Source organism: Staurois parvus, unplaced genomic scaffold (assembly GCF_062004578.1).
Source record: "Staurois parvus isolate SC_StPar_1 unplaced genomic scaffold, SC_StPar_1.0 ptg000652l, whole genome shotgun sequence".
Taxonomy (NCBI): domain Eukaryota; kingdom Metazoa; phylum Chordata; class Amphibia; order Anura; family Ranidae; genus Staurois; species Staurois parvus.
This window is the reverse complement of record NW_028318448.1, coordinates 1,773,669-1,792,418: the sequence shown is the minus strand read 5'-3', so window position 1 is coordinate 1,792,418 and position 18,750 is coordinate 1,773,669. Positions and strand designations below refer to the sequence as shown.

The following is an 18,750-nucleotide window of genomic DNA, read 5'->3' as shown; positions in this document are numbered from 1 at the left end:
ATGTAAAACAGTCACTGATAACAATATTTAAAGAGGAGTTCCATCTGAAAAAAAAAAAAGTCAGCAGCTACAAAAACTGTAGCTGCTGACTTTTAAAATACATCCACTTACCTGTCCCTTGGTCCAGCAGTGTCCTCACCACCGCTGGTTTCACTGGCTGTCTTCTCTCCCTGGCGCCGGCATCTTCAGTGTGGGCACCCGGCTGTGACAGCTTGCGGCTTCACAGCCGGGTGCCCACTGCGCATGCGTGAATGGCCCTGTAGTCTTCTGGGACCTGTCACATGTCCCAGAAGACTATGGGGAGGGAGGGGGGGGAGAACAACTTCCACTTCTGATTGCCTAGGCAATTGCAAATTTGGGTACCTGCTCCCACCCGTCTCCCCAAAGGTGCCAATCCATAATGGGGAGCAGGGGACACAGGCTTAAAGCGGAACTTCCCCTTTTGGGTGGAGCTCTGCTATAAAATACATATTAAAGCTTGTAGTATGTGCTAAAACATACATAGGTTGGTGTCTGCTGTGTAGGGGCAGTGATATTTGTTACAACGTAAGACACTGTTTACCTTTTTTTACCTTTATTGAAGTGTGATGAATAACCTGGTGCAGCAAGTTGCGCTGCATAGAAATGCAGCATGTCTGTGATTGTGATTCTTTAGTTTGGATGTCAGAAAGAAGGGTTTCTAACTTAGCCGTGTGGATTTTTTTTAGTCTAGAGCTTAATTTTATGATTATAATTATGTCTCGCACATATGTCTTGTGGGCATTCCAGTTAATAATACGTCCTGTTGTCTGAGAGTTGTTAAATGAAAATACTCTTTTAAGTGTTGGTTTACTTCTTGTTCTACTTCTGGTGTCTGGATCACTGCATCATTGCATCTCCATTGGCGTGTTGTTGCAAAAATATTTCCCTCCTCTATCTGTATTGTGATAGGCGCATTGGTCTGACCATGTGATATCGTGGATCGAGGAGTCGGAAATTCTCTGCAACAACATTTTGTCCACCAAGAAGAGAATATGAGTTATGTCTTGTAAAAGATTTTTCAGTAGCGTGCTGGGACCACCAAACATCATAGAGATCCTCTCTGTTCAGGAGATTGTGTAAAAAGGGAGGGCGGCTCCTAACCAGGGAGGAGGCATCCAAATTAAGATCAACAATAGTGTTAAAATCGCCCCAAAGCAATATGCTTCCGACCAGGGGCGGACTGACAGCTCATGGGCAATAGGGATCATGGGGCCCCTGTGTCCTTGCCCAAACTCAAAAAAGCCTATGAAAAAGGTACCAGGGGCATCTCATGGGGCCCCCTACTGACCCCGGGTCCTCGGGCAGTGCCCGAGTTTCCAAATAGTCAGTCCGCCCCTGCTTCCGACTCAAACTTGAGAAATCTTTTTGAAAATTTTCCGGAGAAATTTTGATTGGTGCGAGTTAGGAGCATAACCGTTTGTTAGAGTAAAGGGTAAATTATTGATTAAACATATCAAGATATTATATACCGTCCTTCAGGATCAATTATTGATTTTTTAAGTTCAAAAGAGACTTTTATGGTGATCATAACTCCTCTCTTTTTTGCTGGGATGGAAGCTGTAAATATGTATGAGAGCAGTTAGGAGAAGCATTTTTGTGAAAGCGGGTTTCCTGCACTTTAAAAATGTCAGCTTTGTGTTGCAGTGCTTCTTGCCAAATGGATCTTTGCTTAGTCAGGTAATTAAGGCCTCTGGCATTTACTGAAAGGAATTTAAGTCCCATGGTAGGAAGGCCAGACAATTTGGAGAACCATAGCCGTGGAATGTGGGTGCTTTATCTTGGTAAAGTAGGGATATTTGCAAGAAGTATAATGCTGATAAAGCATGGGTGATTCAAGACTCAAAAGGATGGATGAGCAGATTGGCAAGGTAATAGGCCTGAGGGCTATAGTGTTTTCAAATAAGCATATCTGCATTTTTACGCAACACACTGCAACCCCCCATCTAAATGCAATGTTAAGATGCCCACTGGGTTGAACGAAAAAAGAAAGATACTAGCAGTGTGTACCTGGCTTATATCTTAGTATGTGTTAAATTGTTTTAATTTCCATGACTTGTCACATTTTGCAAACATTTGGTTCAGTAAACCAAGCATTCTGATGTCTATGGCTTAATACTTGTGCCATGGACTACAAACTGTAAAGCTGAACGCCATTCAATAGTAAAATGTTAGCATCATGTGCCCTCTTTTCCCTGGATAACAAGGTTTTATAGCTTGTTTAGTTTAGGGTGTGTGTAGAGTAGAGGAATACTTACCTTGTTCCACCCTCACAGAGACTTTCTCCCCTCCGTATGGCTGGGCCTGCAAAGTCACTCCCTTTCACCCATCCTGTCGAGGATACTCCAAAGGACATTGCTGGTCCACACATATACAGTAAGTAGAGGAGATCAGAGGAGCATGCTAGGGGAGCAAAAAATAAGAATTCCTCTACTTTACACACCCCTAGAATAAACAAGCTAACAAATCTTTCACATAAACCTTTCTTATATTGATGTGTTCCAATCTTAGCGTTTGTGTGCAAAAGCTTTTGTTCACATCAGAACAGATCTTCTTCCATGTAAGTCAATGGGTATGCAAAAACAGCTTAAAGCGGAATGAAATTATGTCAATCAATAGTAACTCATTTGAATCCCTTTGCTGATAGCATCAGTAAATAGATAGGATGGTATATTATAGTAACTTGTTTTAAACTTTTTTTTAATTTCTTTAGTTACTTCCTGGTTTCTGGCCTAGACCAAAATTATGTCATACATCCCAGGAGTCTTCATGGGAATTTTTTTTCTTTCATCTGAAGGAGGGCCTCAGCTAAACACGCCCTCCTGCATACATGCCTAAGCTAAAGGCAGATGGATTCCAGGACCTAAATGCTACATAAATAATCTGCTCTTACTCAAGATGACAGCAGCTAGAAATGCTAAGGGATGTTTTCAAAGTGATTCTTGTGATTCTCTACAAAATAAAGCATGGAGACATGGATGGATAGGTGAGTTTGCTTTGAATATTAAACATTAATTAAATAGCATTTTCATTTTAAGTTAGGTTCCACTTTAAGGGCTTATTCACAACACAACACACATAAAATGTACATTAACTCTACTGCTTTTTACTGCATGCTGATCCATGTTCAGGGTCAAAATTCCAACTTTTTTTTATCATGGGCATGTTGCATTAACACACATTGACATGTATTTGTGTGCTTTGGTTTGTGAAAACAATGTGCAGACATGCTGCATTTTTATGCACCACACTACAAGCACCTTGCCCTGAGCCTAAATTGATAAATACCAATAGGTGAAGCCCAACAGACATATTGTGAATGAGCCCCAATATAGCTTAGATGAAAGTCAATTACAGGTCAGAAGAAGGTTAACTAAAGGGCAATACCACATCATAAAAAAACTGGAGTTCAGATGTGTCTCAAATTGATCTCAAATGCAACCTGAAAGCACGCTGCTCATTTACCCATCTATACAAGCCCTACCCTACTTTATGAAGTGATGTCAGTGTAATGTATCTTCCTGCTCCTCTAGAGATTGACACGCAATGGAGGTTGTGTGGCCACAAGACAAGCTTATATTCATAGAAACAAATCCTATGCCTATGGCTCCTCCCCTCTGTTGCGTGGCTATCAGTATTCCCAACCGTCCGTATCTTTATGGACATCCAGTAAAAACCAGGCACTTTTCTCCTGCCCGTAAATGCCCATAACAGGAGAAAAGTGTCAGTGAAATCTGGAGCTGCCCGAGTACCGAGACCATCCGAGCATGAGTGATCGGCCGGTGCCAGTGGGGGAAAAGGTCTGGTGGAGGCTGGGCATGACTCGAGCGTGATGACGTCATGGGCATTTCCTGATGCACTGCCAGCCACTATAAAATTCAGGAGCCAAGCAGCCGGAGTGGAGCTGGAGCCTCATGTGTGAGCGTGACTGACATTGACACATATGAATGATACTTATTATTTCAAGTATTTGAGCATTTAAGAAGACACTGCACTATTTATTGGGCTTAAATCATAACATATGATAATAATCACAATGTTTACATAATTAGATGGGAGCACTGCAGCACTTTTTTTTACACATTGTATATTTTGGTGTGGGAGAACATTTATTGGTGTTCTGCAGCAGCTCTTTTATAATTGATTATTTATAGTGTTTGATGGTCTTAAGATGTTTATTATTCATATAATTTTTATCTGAGTAAGTTACATAGTTACTCTTGCTGAAAAAAGAAAAATGTCCAACCAGTTCAACTAAAAAAAAAATTATAATCCTATACCCACAGTTGATCCAGAGGAAGGCAAAAAAAACCAGCAAAGCATTATCCAATTTGCTCCTGCAGGGGAAAACATTCCTTCCCGATCCCCCAAGAGGCAATCGAATATTCCCTGGATCAACATTACCTATAAATGGTAGTATCCAGTTATATTCTGTGTATCTAGGAAAGAATCCAAGGCTTTTTTAAAGCAATCCACTGAGCTGGCCATCTCTTGAGTGAGTCTATTACACATTTTCACAGCCCTTACTGTGAAGAAACTTTATTTGGAGTATTTGGAGATTAAATCTCTTTTCCTCCAGACATAAAGAGTGCCCCCTTGTCCTCTTTGATGACCTCAGGGTGAATAACTTTACACTGTGTTCACTATATGAACCACTGATGTATTTATACATGTTAATCATATCCCCCCTTAATCTCCTCTTCTCAAGAGAGAATAAATTCAGTTCCTCTAATCTTTCCTCATAGCTGAGCTCCTCCTTGCCTCTTATCAGTTTGGTTGCCCTTCTCTGCACTTTCTCCAGTTCCCCAATGTTCTTTCTGTGAATTGGTGCCCAAAACTGAACTGAATATTCCAGATGAGGTCTTAATAATGATTTGTACAGGGATAAAATGATACATATCTCTCTGGAGTCTATACCTCTTTAATACAAGAGAGGATTTTGCTCGCTTTAGAAACTGCAGCTTGGCATTGCATGCCATTATTAAGCTTGTGATCTACCAGAACTCCCAGATCCTTCTCCACCATTGATTCCCCCAGTTGTACTCCCCCTAGTATATATGATGCATGCATATTCTTAGCCCCCAAGTGCATAACTTTATATTTATTAACATTAAACCTAATTTGCCACATAGTTGCCCAATTAAACAGTACATTGAGGTCGGCTTGTAAGTTGGAGACATCTCGTAAGGATGTTATTCCACTGCACAGCTTGGTGTCATCTGCAAAGACTGAAACAATATTTTTAATCCCAGACCCTATATCATTTATAAATATATTAAAAAATAAGGGTCCAAACACTGAACCTTGGGGTACACCACTAACAATCCTAGACCATTCAGAGTATGAATCATTAACCACTACCCTCTGAATTCAGTCTTTCAGCCAGTTTTCTATCCATTTACAAATTGATTTTTCCAAGCCTGTAGATTTTACCTTACATATTAGCCGTGTGCGGGGGAACTGTGTCAAACGCTTTTGCAAAACCAAAGTATACCATGTCCACTGCCACCCCTCTGTCCAAGGGTTTGCTCACCTCCGCATAAAAAGAAATCAGTAAGCACAGTTAGTGCGGCAGTGCTTTAGAGTATTTTTATTTGTTTATAATGGTAAGACAGAGTGGTGGAATGATGGGGAAGGAGATGGACAGAGAGATGGAAAGAATAAGGAGTGAGTAAGGGATGGAAGTATAGATTGGGTGACAGAGAGATGGATAGATGAAGGAATGAAGCAAGTGATGGAGACAGGATGCAATGGAGGGATGGAGACAGGAAGTGATGGAGAGATGGATTGATGGAGACAGTAGGTGACAGAAGGATGGAGCGATGGAGACAGGAGATAATGGAGAGATGAAGTGATGGAGACAGGAGGTGAAGGAGGGATGGAATGATGGAGACAGGAGGTGATGAAGTGATGAAGACATGAGGTGATGGAGGGATGGCGTGATGGAGACAGGAGGTGAAGGAGAGATGGAGTGATGGAAACAGGAGGTGATGGAGGGATGGAGTGATAGAGACAGAAGATGATGGAGTGATGGAGACAGGAGGTGCTGGAGGGATGGAGTGATGGAGACAGAGGGTGATGGAGGGAAGGAGAGATGGAATGAGGGATGAAGACAGGAGTTGAAGGAGGGATGGAGTGATGCAGACAGAAGATGATAGAGGAATGGAGTGATGTAGACAGGAAGTAATAGAGGGATGGAGTGATGGAGACAGGAGGTCTTTAGAATCTTTAGAGTAGGGGACATAAATTCTGGTGATCCTGGAGGCTACCAATGATTTCCTTTCACGTTCTGTGGTGGCTATAGAAGAGAAATTAAGGCAAAATCTTTCCAATTGGGCATAGGTGACAAAAACTAATGGGTTATAATAAACCCCCATCCCCCTTAGTATATAAAAAATAACATAAGAAATATGTTTTTTACCGTAATATCTACCTTAGATCACATTGCTAATTGCATATTGTACTTGTTTGTATCTTAAATATAGAAATTTGCACTTAAACTGTAATTTTGTAACTTTTGGAAAATGCTAGTAAAAACTTGGCTGTACCAGTAAATTTTGGGTGTCGTGTCAGGGAATTTCAATCTGGTAGGTTGGAAACACTGATAGCTACAGTATGTCTATAAACGGTGCTTGCTTTAGGCACAAGGTACTGTTTTGTAAAGGAGAAGTATAAAGCACTGTATGTAGTAGAGAGGCATAGGACACTAGATGAAGTAGATGTGAGCCTTTGTTGAGAGATGTCCAGTACTGTGTGTAGACGCTATGTGTAACCAAAAAGCAGGGGGCCCTGCATACAACAGTGAAGTAGGAGCTGCTGTATGTAACAGAGAGTCATGAGGTACTGCATGTCATCAAAAGGCATAGAGTACTGTGTGCAAGGAATGAATAGTCCATGAACTGATAGTGACACAATTGTGCTTACTAACCAATCACAGCCCCATGGCTGTACAGAGAGAAAGAAGTGTGAAAGTATTAACATCACTTCCTCCTACATAAACTAGGACAGGATCTCTTTATGTAGCATGACAAGAATAAGATTAGCATGCATTAATACACAACATGCTTTTCTGTGGGGTCCTTCAAACCTGTGTGCTATACTGCCTTCCACTGGAAAAAATAGTACAGGTGCATGTTTGGTGAATCAAGATGTGTCTTTCGCCCCATAGACCTTAGTGCTAGTGCATGCATGTAACATACATTTTTGTGCATTTTAGTTCATGCATTTTACTGCCTGAAAACGAGTCCCTGCCATCTAGCAACCCCTACTTTATTTGACTTTCATTGGTGGAACAAAACAATGCAGAATGCATGAAAATACACCAAAATATGTATAAAAATGCACATACAAAATGCACAAAAAACACAGGGAAATGCAAACAAAAAGTGTGCACCTAGCCTTACTGTTCTCACCCCTTCAATTCACTTCCTGTGCTTGCAGAAAACAAGCCATTTCACTTCCTATGTATGCCAACTCCCCTCCTGCACTTTATATCCTGTGTTTACAGGAAATCAATTCTTTCTGGAAAGGGAAGTACTATGGACACAGTTTGTATTTTGCCATTTGAAGCTTTTCTTGGATAAATGAATGTATTCTATAAGTTAATAATTGAAGTCATTATAAGCAGCAGGAAGTTGAAAAATATGCTACCTTTTAACTGGATTAAAAATAATTTATACTAACTCTAAAATTATAATTAACCTTTGTTTTTAATACTGGATTCCTTAAAGAAAAAAAAAAGTGCACACAAAACCACAGTATGGTTTGAATAATCATATTATATATATTCACTTAAGCTGCGGTGGCTGTGCTCTCTCTGCCACAGAGTGTGGTTTGGCAAGTCATGAAATGTGAATATGAAGTTGCATTTGTTCCTTCTTTAAAGTGTCAATGTGCTCTGAGGAGTTTTAGGTAACAGAGCAAATCAGCAGAAGAAAACAATCAAGAATACGAAGGTAAAACAAGACATTTTTGGTGATATTTTGTCACTTATAAGGCCTGTGAATGTTGGTAATATCTCTTTTTTGTGCACTGACATATTTCAAAAGATATATGTTAATACTGTATATGTTCATATTGTTCACAGCTCAAAGTGTTTTTGAAGCATCAGCAATGCATACAGGTATGCATACAAGCAGTGGTATATTTAGGTTTCGTGCTGCCCTAGGCAATACAAAAATTGGCTCCCCCCATTGACCAATAACACCCCAGCCCCCCCCACCCGAAAGAGCCTTTTACTACCACCGCCCCCCCATACACTGGCAACCCCCCACCCCGGAAAGAGATAAGACACTCACCTTCACAGCTCTGGACATCCCCAGGAACAAGAGTCAGGCTCTGCATACACCATCAAGCAGCCCGCAGCCTCTCTCAGATCCCACCTTGTCCCCATGCTGTGTGTGTGTCCTTTCTTCCTTTCCTTCTTTCAGGGGACAGAGCTGCCCCCCTGAAAAATGCTACCCTAGGCAAGTGCCTTGTTTGCCTTGTGGTAAATACACCCCTGCATACAGGTATGACTGCTAGAGACATGACAGGATAATATCTAATCCCTAGTAACCCTTCTGTTAACCACTTCCCGACCGGCCGTTGTATATAAACGGCTGGACGGTGGCACTGCAGGGTCGGGTGGCCGTCTATAAACGGCCTCCCCGCACCCTGCTTGTGCGCGCTCCCTGGGAGCGCGCAGCACCGCGATCCGGTGCCCGCTGTGTCCTCCGGACACAGTGAAACACCGATCGTTGGACGGGACCTCTGTACGAGGTCCCGATCATGTGATCACTGATTGGCCAATCAGTGATCACATGCAAAGTAGTAAGCAAGATGTCACTTCTGACATCATTGCTTTCTATGTGTGAAATCTGTGAATGATCACAGAGGTCACATGGTACAAGGCTATTCACAAAAGCCTTGTACCATGTGACAAGCTGTGACCAATCACAGCTCACTCAGTTCTTCTCAATGAGTGCATGAATGCACACAGAGAGAAAGAGAAATGATTGCTTTTACATCCTATATGGGTGTAAAAGCAATCAGTGTAAAAAAAAAAAAAAAATCTTCATCACCCCTCACAAGTAGTACAGTGTCACCATGGTGACACTGTACTGCTAGGGTGACAGTATGTAAAAAAAAAAAATAAAAATAAAAAATAATAATATAAAAAAATAAAATAAAAATGTAAAAAAAAATGTTTAAAAATTATAATTTTTGCTTATAAACTAATTTGGATTTTTTTTTTTTACTAAAAAGATAACGGAATAAATTTTGGCTAAGATTTATGATGAAATATTATTTATTTGCAAAATTTTATAAAAAAAAACACTTTTTTTCAAAATTTTTGGACATTTCATTTACATAGCAAAAAAAATACAAATCCCAGTGGTGAATAAATACCACCAAAATAAAGCTTTATCTATCTCAAAAAAATGGTAAAAAATTAATTTGGGTACAGTGTTGCATGACCGCGCAATTGTCATTCAAAGTGTGATAGCGCTAAAAGCTGAAAATTGCCCTGGTCAGGAAGGGGGTAAAAGTGTCCGGTCTGGAAGTGGTTAAACTACGTGGCAATATATGTCACCATGGACTACATCTAGGATTGGAATCAGGATGCCATTTAGGTGGTGTGAGGGGTAGGACTACTGTCCTAAAATTAGGCAACCGACTTTATAGTCTCTACATTTCATTCACGTATATTTGCTTATCCAATTTTATTGGCAGAGTTTACATTGCTGAGTTGGTTATGGCATGATAATTGGGAGTTTACAGTTTATCCATGACTGGTAAGAGGTAAGAGAAATATGCCCAATGTAATTATTAAGGCAAGGGATTACGTTTGAGATAGATATTGATTATTGGTGGCTGTGCCTTCCAACAGCCAAGTAATATTCCAGCTTTTTACATAGAATAGTTTTGCTACAGTATGTTCTTTTTTATTGAACCTGTGCTACCAGCTACAGTGATTACACAGTAGATGTAGTTGAATGTGTTCTTTCTGCATAATTTCTTCAGTTTGGCAGCAAAAGATTGAGTGACTTTTTCTTCCCTAGCTTTATAGTCCAATATTATGGGAATAAGTAAATAACTTTGCAAACCACACAGTAAGGCTTTCACACATCACTATTAAGAAAACATTAGACCTAACATTATATTCCGAAATGAAAAACTGCACTTTAAAAGTGTATATTTTACAACCCTGCAAATCCCTTAAATGGAACCCACAGGATATCACTTGCAGGATTGTGGTTTCCCAGGGCATACTAAAGTACTAGCACATGTTTTAAAATGTTCAGATTGGTTATAGTAACCTTTGGGCTACTTACTATACAAATCAGATTTTTTTTTTTGCTGGAAATTGTTCAGGAATAATTGAACATAATTTAATTTGAAAACATCTGGCTGCCAACATATAAGCATCCACAAAGCCACCAAACTCCTTATGTAATCTACATATTTCTGGCTTTTTGTGGGATCACTTAGGTTTAGCAATTGCTGAAATGGTTTCTAAAGCTTATAAGCTTTGTGTATGTGCATGTGTTTGTTGTTTTTAAGCATGCCTTTTCTGCTTTTGCCTCTATGATTAAGCCTCAATAGGGCAAAACATGTCTGAGGAGTTCTCTACAGGTGGAGAACAGGAGTTGAAGCCATATCTTACTTATTTTATTCACATTTATGCAACAGGGAGCCGGTGTCTGTGTGCAGATGGCCACCATTTTGTTGATGCCTTTTCTGCTGCTGTGTCATGCATTGTTTTTCAGTAAAATATCTTAATATCTTTAAATATTACAAACTGTGTATGTAATTATTGAATGAGGCAATTGTATTCAGGCACCAAATTGATCATAGACCTTCTTGCAAATGTCATTAACACATCTTTAAAACCTTTATTGATCCTGATGACTATAATTAGGGTAAGTGCATCGAGAACTAGATTCTACTTACTTTAAAGTAGAACACCGGCTAAAACTTTTTGTTTTGGATAGATTTGGAAAGTTCTTAGAACTTCAGTAAGGCTATTATTATCTATGTCGCCATGTGTCCATGACACAACAGGATTTGAGTAGAAATCTTCCCAAAGTAAAGGGAAAATCCTACTTTCAACAGTTGTCACAGAACAGCTGTCCTATTTGTAGTTTTCAACTCTATTCTTGTGCTGGTAGCAAGCATAACATTTTGGATTCCAATCAATATTTGCCAAATGTCAGAAGTCCAGATATCGTCAACAGAGGCACTGACAGGTTCTGAATTTTTCCTACTTCAAATTAAAAAATTGTGAGCAGCTTAAAGGGCTGGTGTAGATGGTGTTTTGTGATCAGGTAACACCAGTCTAAGAGCAATTTGTGTTTCGCTTTTATTCATCTATATATGTCAATGTGAATGCAAGGTAAATGTATGGTGAACATATAGCAAACACAACCTAAACACATCTTGAATGCATCCACAATGCACAATAACACTAGTCCTAATCTTTGGCATTTTGACCTGAGTTGAAAGTAAGTTGAAAAGAAATGCAAATTATCACTACCTTTGCCTGTGTCTGACCTGCAACTCCAGACAAGAACCATAAAAAACAAGAAAAAGATCTGCTTCCTACTTGTTTATTTCAATGGTTTCAGTATCAATGATAATTGCTATCCTGCCATGTAATCACTGGCAATCATAAACCACTAATGGTAGGCAGCCTCTAGTGTTAAGAGCTCGCCTCCAGAAAAAGACTCCGGACAATAAAAGTATCAGTAACTTTATATGTGTTGTTCAAGAGTTAGTTCACCTTTACAGAAAAAATTTAAGGTGAACTAATATCAGGCATCTTCCCTACCACCCCAGTTACCACTGTACTTACTTCTGGGGTTGCGAGTTGACAGCTCAGCATCCCCAAAGGTATATAGAGTGGGGACCAGGGGGGTGGAGAGGCTGTCCACGGTTGGTTCACCTTTACAACTTTCTTTTTTCCGCAAAGACTTTATTATGTTTTAACAAGATACCAGTAAATAGGATTTGTTTACAGCTTCGGTAATGTCCAAAGGCATAAATAATGGAGAAAATGTTCAGACAATATGTGTGATATAGACATGAGAAATAAGAGAGCACATTCATGTCAGGTATGTAGAATGCTAATATCTCATAAAAGTGCAGCGCTGCAAATAATTCTGTAAATAATGTGATAGTCCGTGGTAAGATGTATGATACAAAGGTTGATAGTGATTTCAGACTTCAGTGGTGTGCCAAGAAGATATAGTAAAAATACGCACTCACCAGATGCGTATTTTTATATACGCAAAATTATGTAACCAGAGGTCCCTCTCTCAGGATGGAATGGATGGGTTGTGCCGTATTAATGGGTTATCCTCCCTCTGGATGGTGTGCAGATAAACTGATGTCTCCCTTGGTGCGTATGGACTCCTCTGGGGTGAAACCACTTGAACCACGCTGTGACGTCTAGCCACCGGCTCCTGGTACAGGTCCAGCGGTCATCTTGATTTGTTTGGTCAGTGTTTTATTACTTTGTCCATTTATTGCATTTTAACCACGTGGAACACTTAATAAATACCCTTTACAAAATTACTACACTATGGGCTACTTCTTGTTTGGCTCTATAGCGAGCTGACATTCATTTGTAGAGTCCTTCTGGATGATACGGTAGCAGTGGTTCAAGCGGTTTCACCCCAGAGGAGTGAGCTGTTCCATTACTGGCAGACAAGCGTCCATCCATCCACTAAGGAGGCCTCTGGTGAGATCCTGTCCATACGCACCAAGGGAGACATCAGTTTATCTGCACACCATCCAGAGGGAGGATAACCCGTTAATACGGCATAACCCATCCATTCCAACCTGAGGGGGGGACCTCTGGTTACATTATTTTGCGTATATAAAAATACGCATCTGGTGAGTGCGTATTTTTACTATATCTTCTTGGCACACCACTGAAGTCTGAAATCACTATCAACCTTTGTATCATACATCTTACTACGGACTATCACATTATTTACAGAATTATTTGTAGCGCTGCACTTTTATGATATATTAGCTTTTTAAGGTTTTATTTTGTTACCTATAAGTGCTGTTAGCGGCTAGACTCGTATAGTGCTCACCGATCTTACTATATTGTTTTATGGGTATGTAGAACAGCAAGTTCTGATGGAGTGAATACTTTGGGTAAGTCCACCAGAACTCCTTCCCAAATATCCTAGTATATAGCACACATGCAAGGAGCCACACATTGTAGACATCTAGTCTAACCGAAGCTTCTTGGTAAATGTGCCTATGGGTGGGATGCTCTGATCATAAGTCTGCTAGTAAAGAGGACAATTATATGAGGGGCACGAGTGCACCCATTGGAGAAATGTGGGCAACTAAGATACTGGGAAGTTGAGGAAGGAAAGGGAGAAAGAAATATGGTAAAAAAAAGGGTAAAAGAGAAGGGCAGGGGAGATAGGGAAAATAAAGAGACTGAAAGAAGAAGTGAATAGGGGGCAGGGATGTGGCAATCCCCACCCACCTACTCCCAAACTGCTACCCACACTTACATTTTTTTCTGTAAAAGTGAATTAACACTTTAACAACACATATTGTATAATGTTATGCGGTAGTTCTCACATGTTTGTAATGTTTGAAAAAAACATTTAAATAATTGAATCCCCAAATAAAAGTAAAAAAATAAAAACTAACATGATGACTCGGTTTTATTTTATACCCCCACTTACCTGGACAGATTCTTCTCTACCAGTGTATTTTCCAATCTGAGTTTTTCCACTGATATAGATTCCAATAACTGGAAGTAGTTTTCTTGTCTCAATTTCTTGATCATCTATATATAAAGTTACATCTTCTTCTGTTACTAAAAGTCTTATTTGGTGCCATCCTTCATCAAATAGCTTCTACGTGAAAAGAGAAATGAATTGTATGACACTAATTAATTATTTTATTAAATATTTTTGCTAAAAAAAATTTTGATATAAGCAATAAGCAAACATTGAAGAGGAAATAAGCCACTTGAACTATAAAAATGATTGTCAAACCTAGAGCTGTATAACCATTCAATTTAACTAAATAAGCATAAATAAAAACAAGTTGAAGTGTATTTTTCAAAGGTTCACTAGATCAGGGTTCTTTTAGAGGAACTGAACTCTTGAAGCTCTGTCCCAATAAAATTGCAGATGGAGGGCAAATAACTAGTCACCAGTATTGCCTGTGTTCTCCCTATAGCCAGTGGTTTCCCCCATTGCTGATTAACCCTGCCTTGTTCTGCTCTGCATCTCAGTGTTGAGGTGGTCATCTTGTTAGAGGCAGGGCTCTGGCCCCTGATGTCAGAGCCTCAGAGAAGAAGAATAGTGAGCAGTAAAGTAGTAGTAGCATCACCAAATCACACTTAAAATCTCTACAAACTAGCAGTCACAGGCAGCAGTGCCTTAAACCTTACATAGCACATATACAGTTACAAGGCAGTAGGCACACTCATATACCAGGACGTCATTGCTATTTTGCCAGAGGAAAACTAGGTACTGCTTAGGGACAATTGCCATTTAAATATACTGTATTTTTTTATAGCATAGCACAGCAGATGAGTACAAGTGTGTGATTCCTATGACATGCAGGGAAAATCACTCATCACATCTTTCCCTTAGAGATATCTGTTGAAAATCTAACTACATTTGCCTAAAAAAATCTAATACATTTAAAGGGAGTGTACATTTGCACTAAAACCAGCTGTTTTTCTTTCTTGTAAAAAAGAAAAGCATGGAGAAGATCCTAGAGAAAAAACAAATACATGGGGTTTACTTATAAAACATTCATTGGCTGATTGTCACAAGCATTCATCCAGGATGCATGAAATTTTCTCATATTTTCTCTAATACTATGACTGCCTGCAATTATCAACTCCATCTAGTGGTCAAAATGCAGTATATTTTTCTGAACTACCTCAGTCAGAAAATATACCATATTTTGACAACTAGATGGAGCTTACGATCATAGGAAGTCATAGTATTAAAGCAAATATGGGGAAAATGTGTTCGGCCTGGATGAATGCTTGTGGAATTCATCCAACAAATGTTTTATAACTAGTCCCCTAAGTGTGGGTACTAAACTAACATAAAGGATAAAAAGATGAGTGAACAAACTATTGTAGAACCACAAAATAAGCATAGATTGAAATGAAGGTGCTCCATTAGTTCATTAGTTATCCAACATGTATCAGCTATTATACCCGCTGAGTTAAAAAACTAGAAAATAAAAGCATTTTCCTAATTCATCCTTCCCATTAAAACTCCTATACTCCTTCTCTTGATTGTGATTAAAATGGAACTATGGACAAAATAAAAAATGACATATATGAAGCAATTTGTCAATGATAATAACACAGCAGTTTTTGTTTTTCTGAGTCCCCCTGTAAAATAGTTGTATTACCTCTTGATCCTACCAAATAGTCTGTGTTGTTCAATATCCATTAACTTACCAAGCTGTCCAGTAGGAATGAGCGTAGTGTTTGGTCCAAAATGATTTTTAGGGCACATTTATTGTGGACAAATGTGACTGCTTCTGGCTGTCAATGAGTAATAAGGAAGCAGAAGCTGCTTGTACTCACTGTGTCCTTACTAACCACTGACATCATCTGGCCCACTCACTGACATTATCTGGCTGGGAATCCCTGGCCATGTAGGCCAATGGGAAGGGAATGGAGCCTTGCATTATTGCCTAAATATAGCCATAATTGGGCAATATATGGTCATAATTATTTGTGGGCAATGACATCACCATTATCCCCACACCTTCCTTTATATAGACAATGATAGCTTCCTTTATATAATCAATGACAGCTAGGGGGTCCATCATTTGGTTAGAGCTACCTTTGGGGAATGGTCGTGAGTAGCAGATCATCTTTTTTTTTTTTTTCGTTAGGGGCAGTGGTGTGCATCATGATTGACAATGGATTTGCAATGAGGAACATTTTTGGGGATTTGTTTTTTAATAAAGGAATTGTCAGTCGCTTGGGTTTCTTTATTTCTGGGTTACATTTTGTTTGTGAAGGAATAAGGATGCTTTGTACCCCATACTCATTTACGTAATAGGGGGGCAGTATCTGGGGTAAAGGAGGCTTCCAGATACCAATAAGCCTCTGTCCACAGACCCTCACAACCACTGAGCAAGGATTGTATGAATTACCCCCCTAAAAAAAAAACAGCACATGTATCCGTCCAATGTTCCCCCATAATACATAACAGTCTCTGAATGGTGTGCTATGCATTTTGGGAGAACTTTGGGGTCTGTGTGCTGTTTTATCATTTCAAAAAGAAGCAAGAGGTAGATATAATTTGCTAACAATTTAAAATTATTTTTTCTTTGTAAATGTCAATGCTAAAAAAAATAACTGCCCCCGGCCACATGGAATTAATAAAAACATTTTTTTGCATTGGTACATGTTCCCCAGGTTACTGCGCACCTCTGCATGTTTTTTTTTTCTTTTATACCCCCTTGTCTATTAGCTCAGCAAATTTGCATTTTTTATTTGACAGATTCAGCTCCCATTGATTTCAAAGGGTTCAGGTTTGCCATCCAAACATCTTTGAAGTTTGGTGTATCCCTGCTGAATTAAACCCAGGCCAGTTCATCTCATCACTATTGTCCAGCAAAAGTGGAAGATAGTGGGTGGGGACAAACACTGACAGGGTGCTTTATCCAAAAAGAAAAAAACAGTTTCTGTAACTACTTAAAAAAAAGTTAGCTAGAATTAGGCTCTAATTTTTTAAGTCACATATGAAAAGTTCATCTAAATATATGAGTCAGTCTAAGATCTACAGAATGACAATGCTCCTGTCCAAGAGTGTAGTTTCTCCACAGATAAATTGGAGGAGTGAGGGTACCCACCCTAAAACATGAAGTGTGTTACTGGTTGGATCAGCGGGTGCCAAAAGGAAAAAAAAAGTCTAAAAGAAATAAAATGAATGCTTTCACTACTTCTAAATATTAGAAAATTGCAACAAATTAAAATTTTGTATTTTGGGTTGCTTTACAATAAAAGGGGAACAGTACAATTACAATACAGTTTGATACAGAAGGAATTGGAGAGCCCTGACATGGAACCTATGTAAAAGTTACATGTTGGAAAGTTTAATACCTTTACTCCAGGTTTTAAAAATATTATAACTTGATTGTCATTTGTTTGGCTGGTTGTAGTAAATGATAGAGTTTTATCTTCTCCATTTAAAGAAACAGCAGATTGTATAGCACCATCAAGTGCAACTATTCTCCACAAATCCCATTTTTTCTTGATTTTAAATCGCTGAGTTGACACAAAGACATAAGAAGGAGGAAGACCTTCTGGAAATACATTTCTGCAAACAAAAAAAGAAATATTTACAATACGTGAATTATTTTAGATGCCAATAACCAAAAATAGAAAAAAATAGGTTGTAATAACGATGACATAAATACTACCTTGTGAATTCTGTAAGGTCAACCTGTGACGTTATTTCATATGCTTTAGTGGTAGGGATAGAGCCTTCAACTTTCTTGGCTTTTTTTTTATTTACTCCAAGTCCTAATAGTATATCAAATCCCTTTTCGTCTCTGGCTGCCACTGGAATTCTTGTAGGACAAACAGATTCTGCAGTGCAAACAGAAATTCATTTACAGTTGTGATCCAATTAGCAGGCTAGCCCATGAAAGATCCAGAGTTCACCAACAATGTACAGATTCCTAACATCACTTGCAGGAGTTGTGAACAAAAATAATCAAATACAAGATTTATGCTCCTATGTGCTTGTAATTACACATTTTGTTCCACTTTTTGAGATCTGCTCTCTTCAAATTGTATTTGTTTATTACAGGCACTTCTATAGCGCAGTCAATTTACGCAGCACTTTACATATATATTCTACATTCACATCTGTCCCTGTCCTTAAGGAGCTTATAGTCTAAGGTATTAAGTTACCATTTTTCCTTTAACATCTTAACAAGATAGTGATTCTGAAAATCATGTAGGAGAAAGAAGCTATGCGTACACTACATTTTATGCATGAAGGTAAAAAACCTTCTCTGTGCAGCATCCCCCCTAGCCCCCCCTAATGCTCATCTGAGCTCCCTCTTGATCCAGAATGGTGCACTGGAGTCTCGGCTATCCCAGGACTCCTTCTGCTCATTGACTGAAACAGAAGCGGGAACCATTGGCTCCCACTGCTGTCAATCTCAGCCAGTGAGCCAATGAGAAGAGAGAGGGGCAGGGTTGAGCAATGGCTTTATGTGTGCATAAACACACGGAGCAGTGGGTGCCCCCAAGTTGGTTGCTGTGGAGGTACCCGACAGGAGGGAGGGGCCAGAAGCGCCGGTGGGGGACCTGTAAAAGTGGAGGATCTGGGCTGCTCAGCACACAGCAGTTAAGTATAGACATGTCTGTTATTTAAAAAAAAATTAAAAATTACGCCTTTAGAACCACTTTAAGGCTAGGTTTACATGTATGTAGGTTGCAGTTGATGCATTTTTATTCCCATACATTTTCGAATGCGTTTTTATGCATTTTGCATTTTTTGGGGATGTGTTTAATGTTGCTAGGAGGAGGTGTCTGTTGTCATGTAGGAAACGCATGCGTTTTGCATGTGTTTTTGATGCGGTTCCATTAAAGTCTATTATACACAAAATGCAATCTGCTGCGGGGAAAAAAGTCCCTGACCCTTTCAAAAATCCGAACCAGCTCAAAACGCACACATATGAACTAGATCCATAGGAAATCATGTTAAATGGACT

General features: G+C 39.3%; 1 protein-coding gene across 1 annotated transcript in view; it reads right to left on the bottom strand.

The window, feature by feature from the left end:
- The window catches only part of COL21A1 (collagen type XXI alpha 1 chain), a 276,488-nt gene that overhangs the window by 161,483 nt on the left and 96,255 nt on the right, over nucleotides 1-18,750 (bottom strand). The window contains exons 4-6 of the mRNA XM_089694136.1: nucleotides 17,446-17,614; nucleotides 17,126-17,342; nucleotides 13,716-13,889 (exon numbers count right to left, since the gene is read on the bottom strand). Of these exons, the coding sequence (XP_089550262.1) occupies nucleotides 13,716-13,889; nucleotides 17,126-17,342; nucleotides 17,446-17,614 (560 nt within the window). The remainder of the gene's footprint in view (nucleotides 1-13,715; nucleotides 13,890-17,125; nucleotides 17,343-17,445; nucleotides 17,615-18,750) is intronic.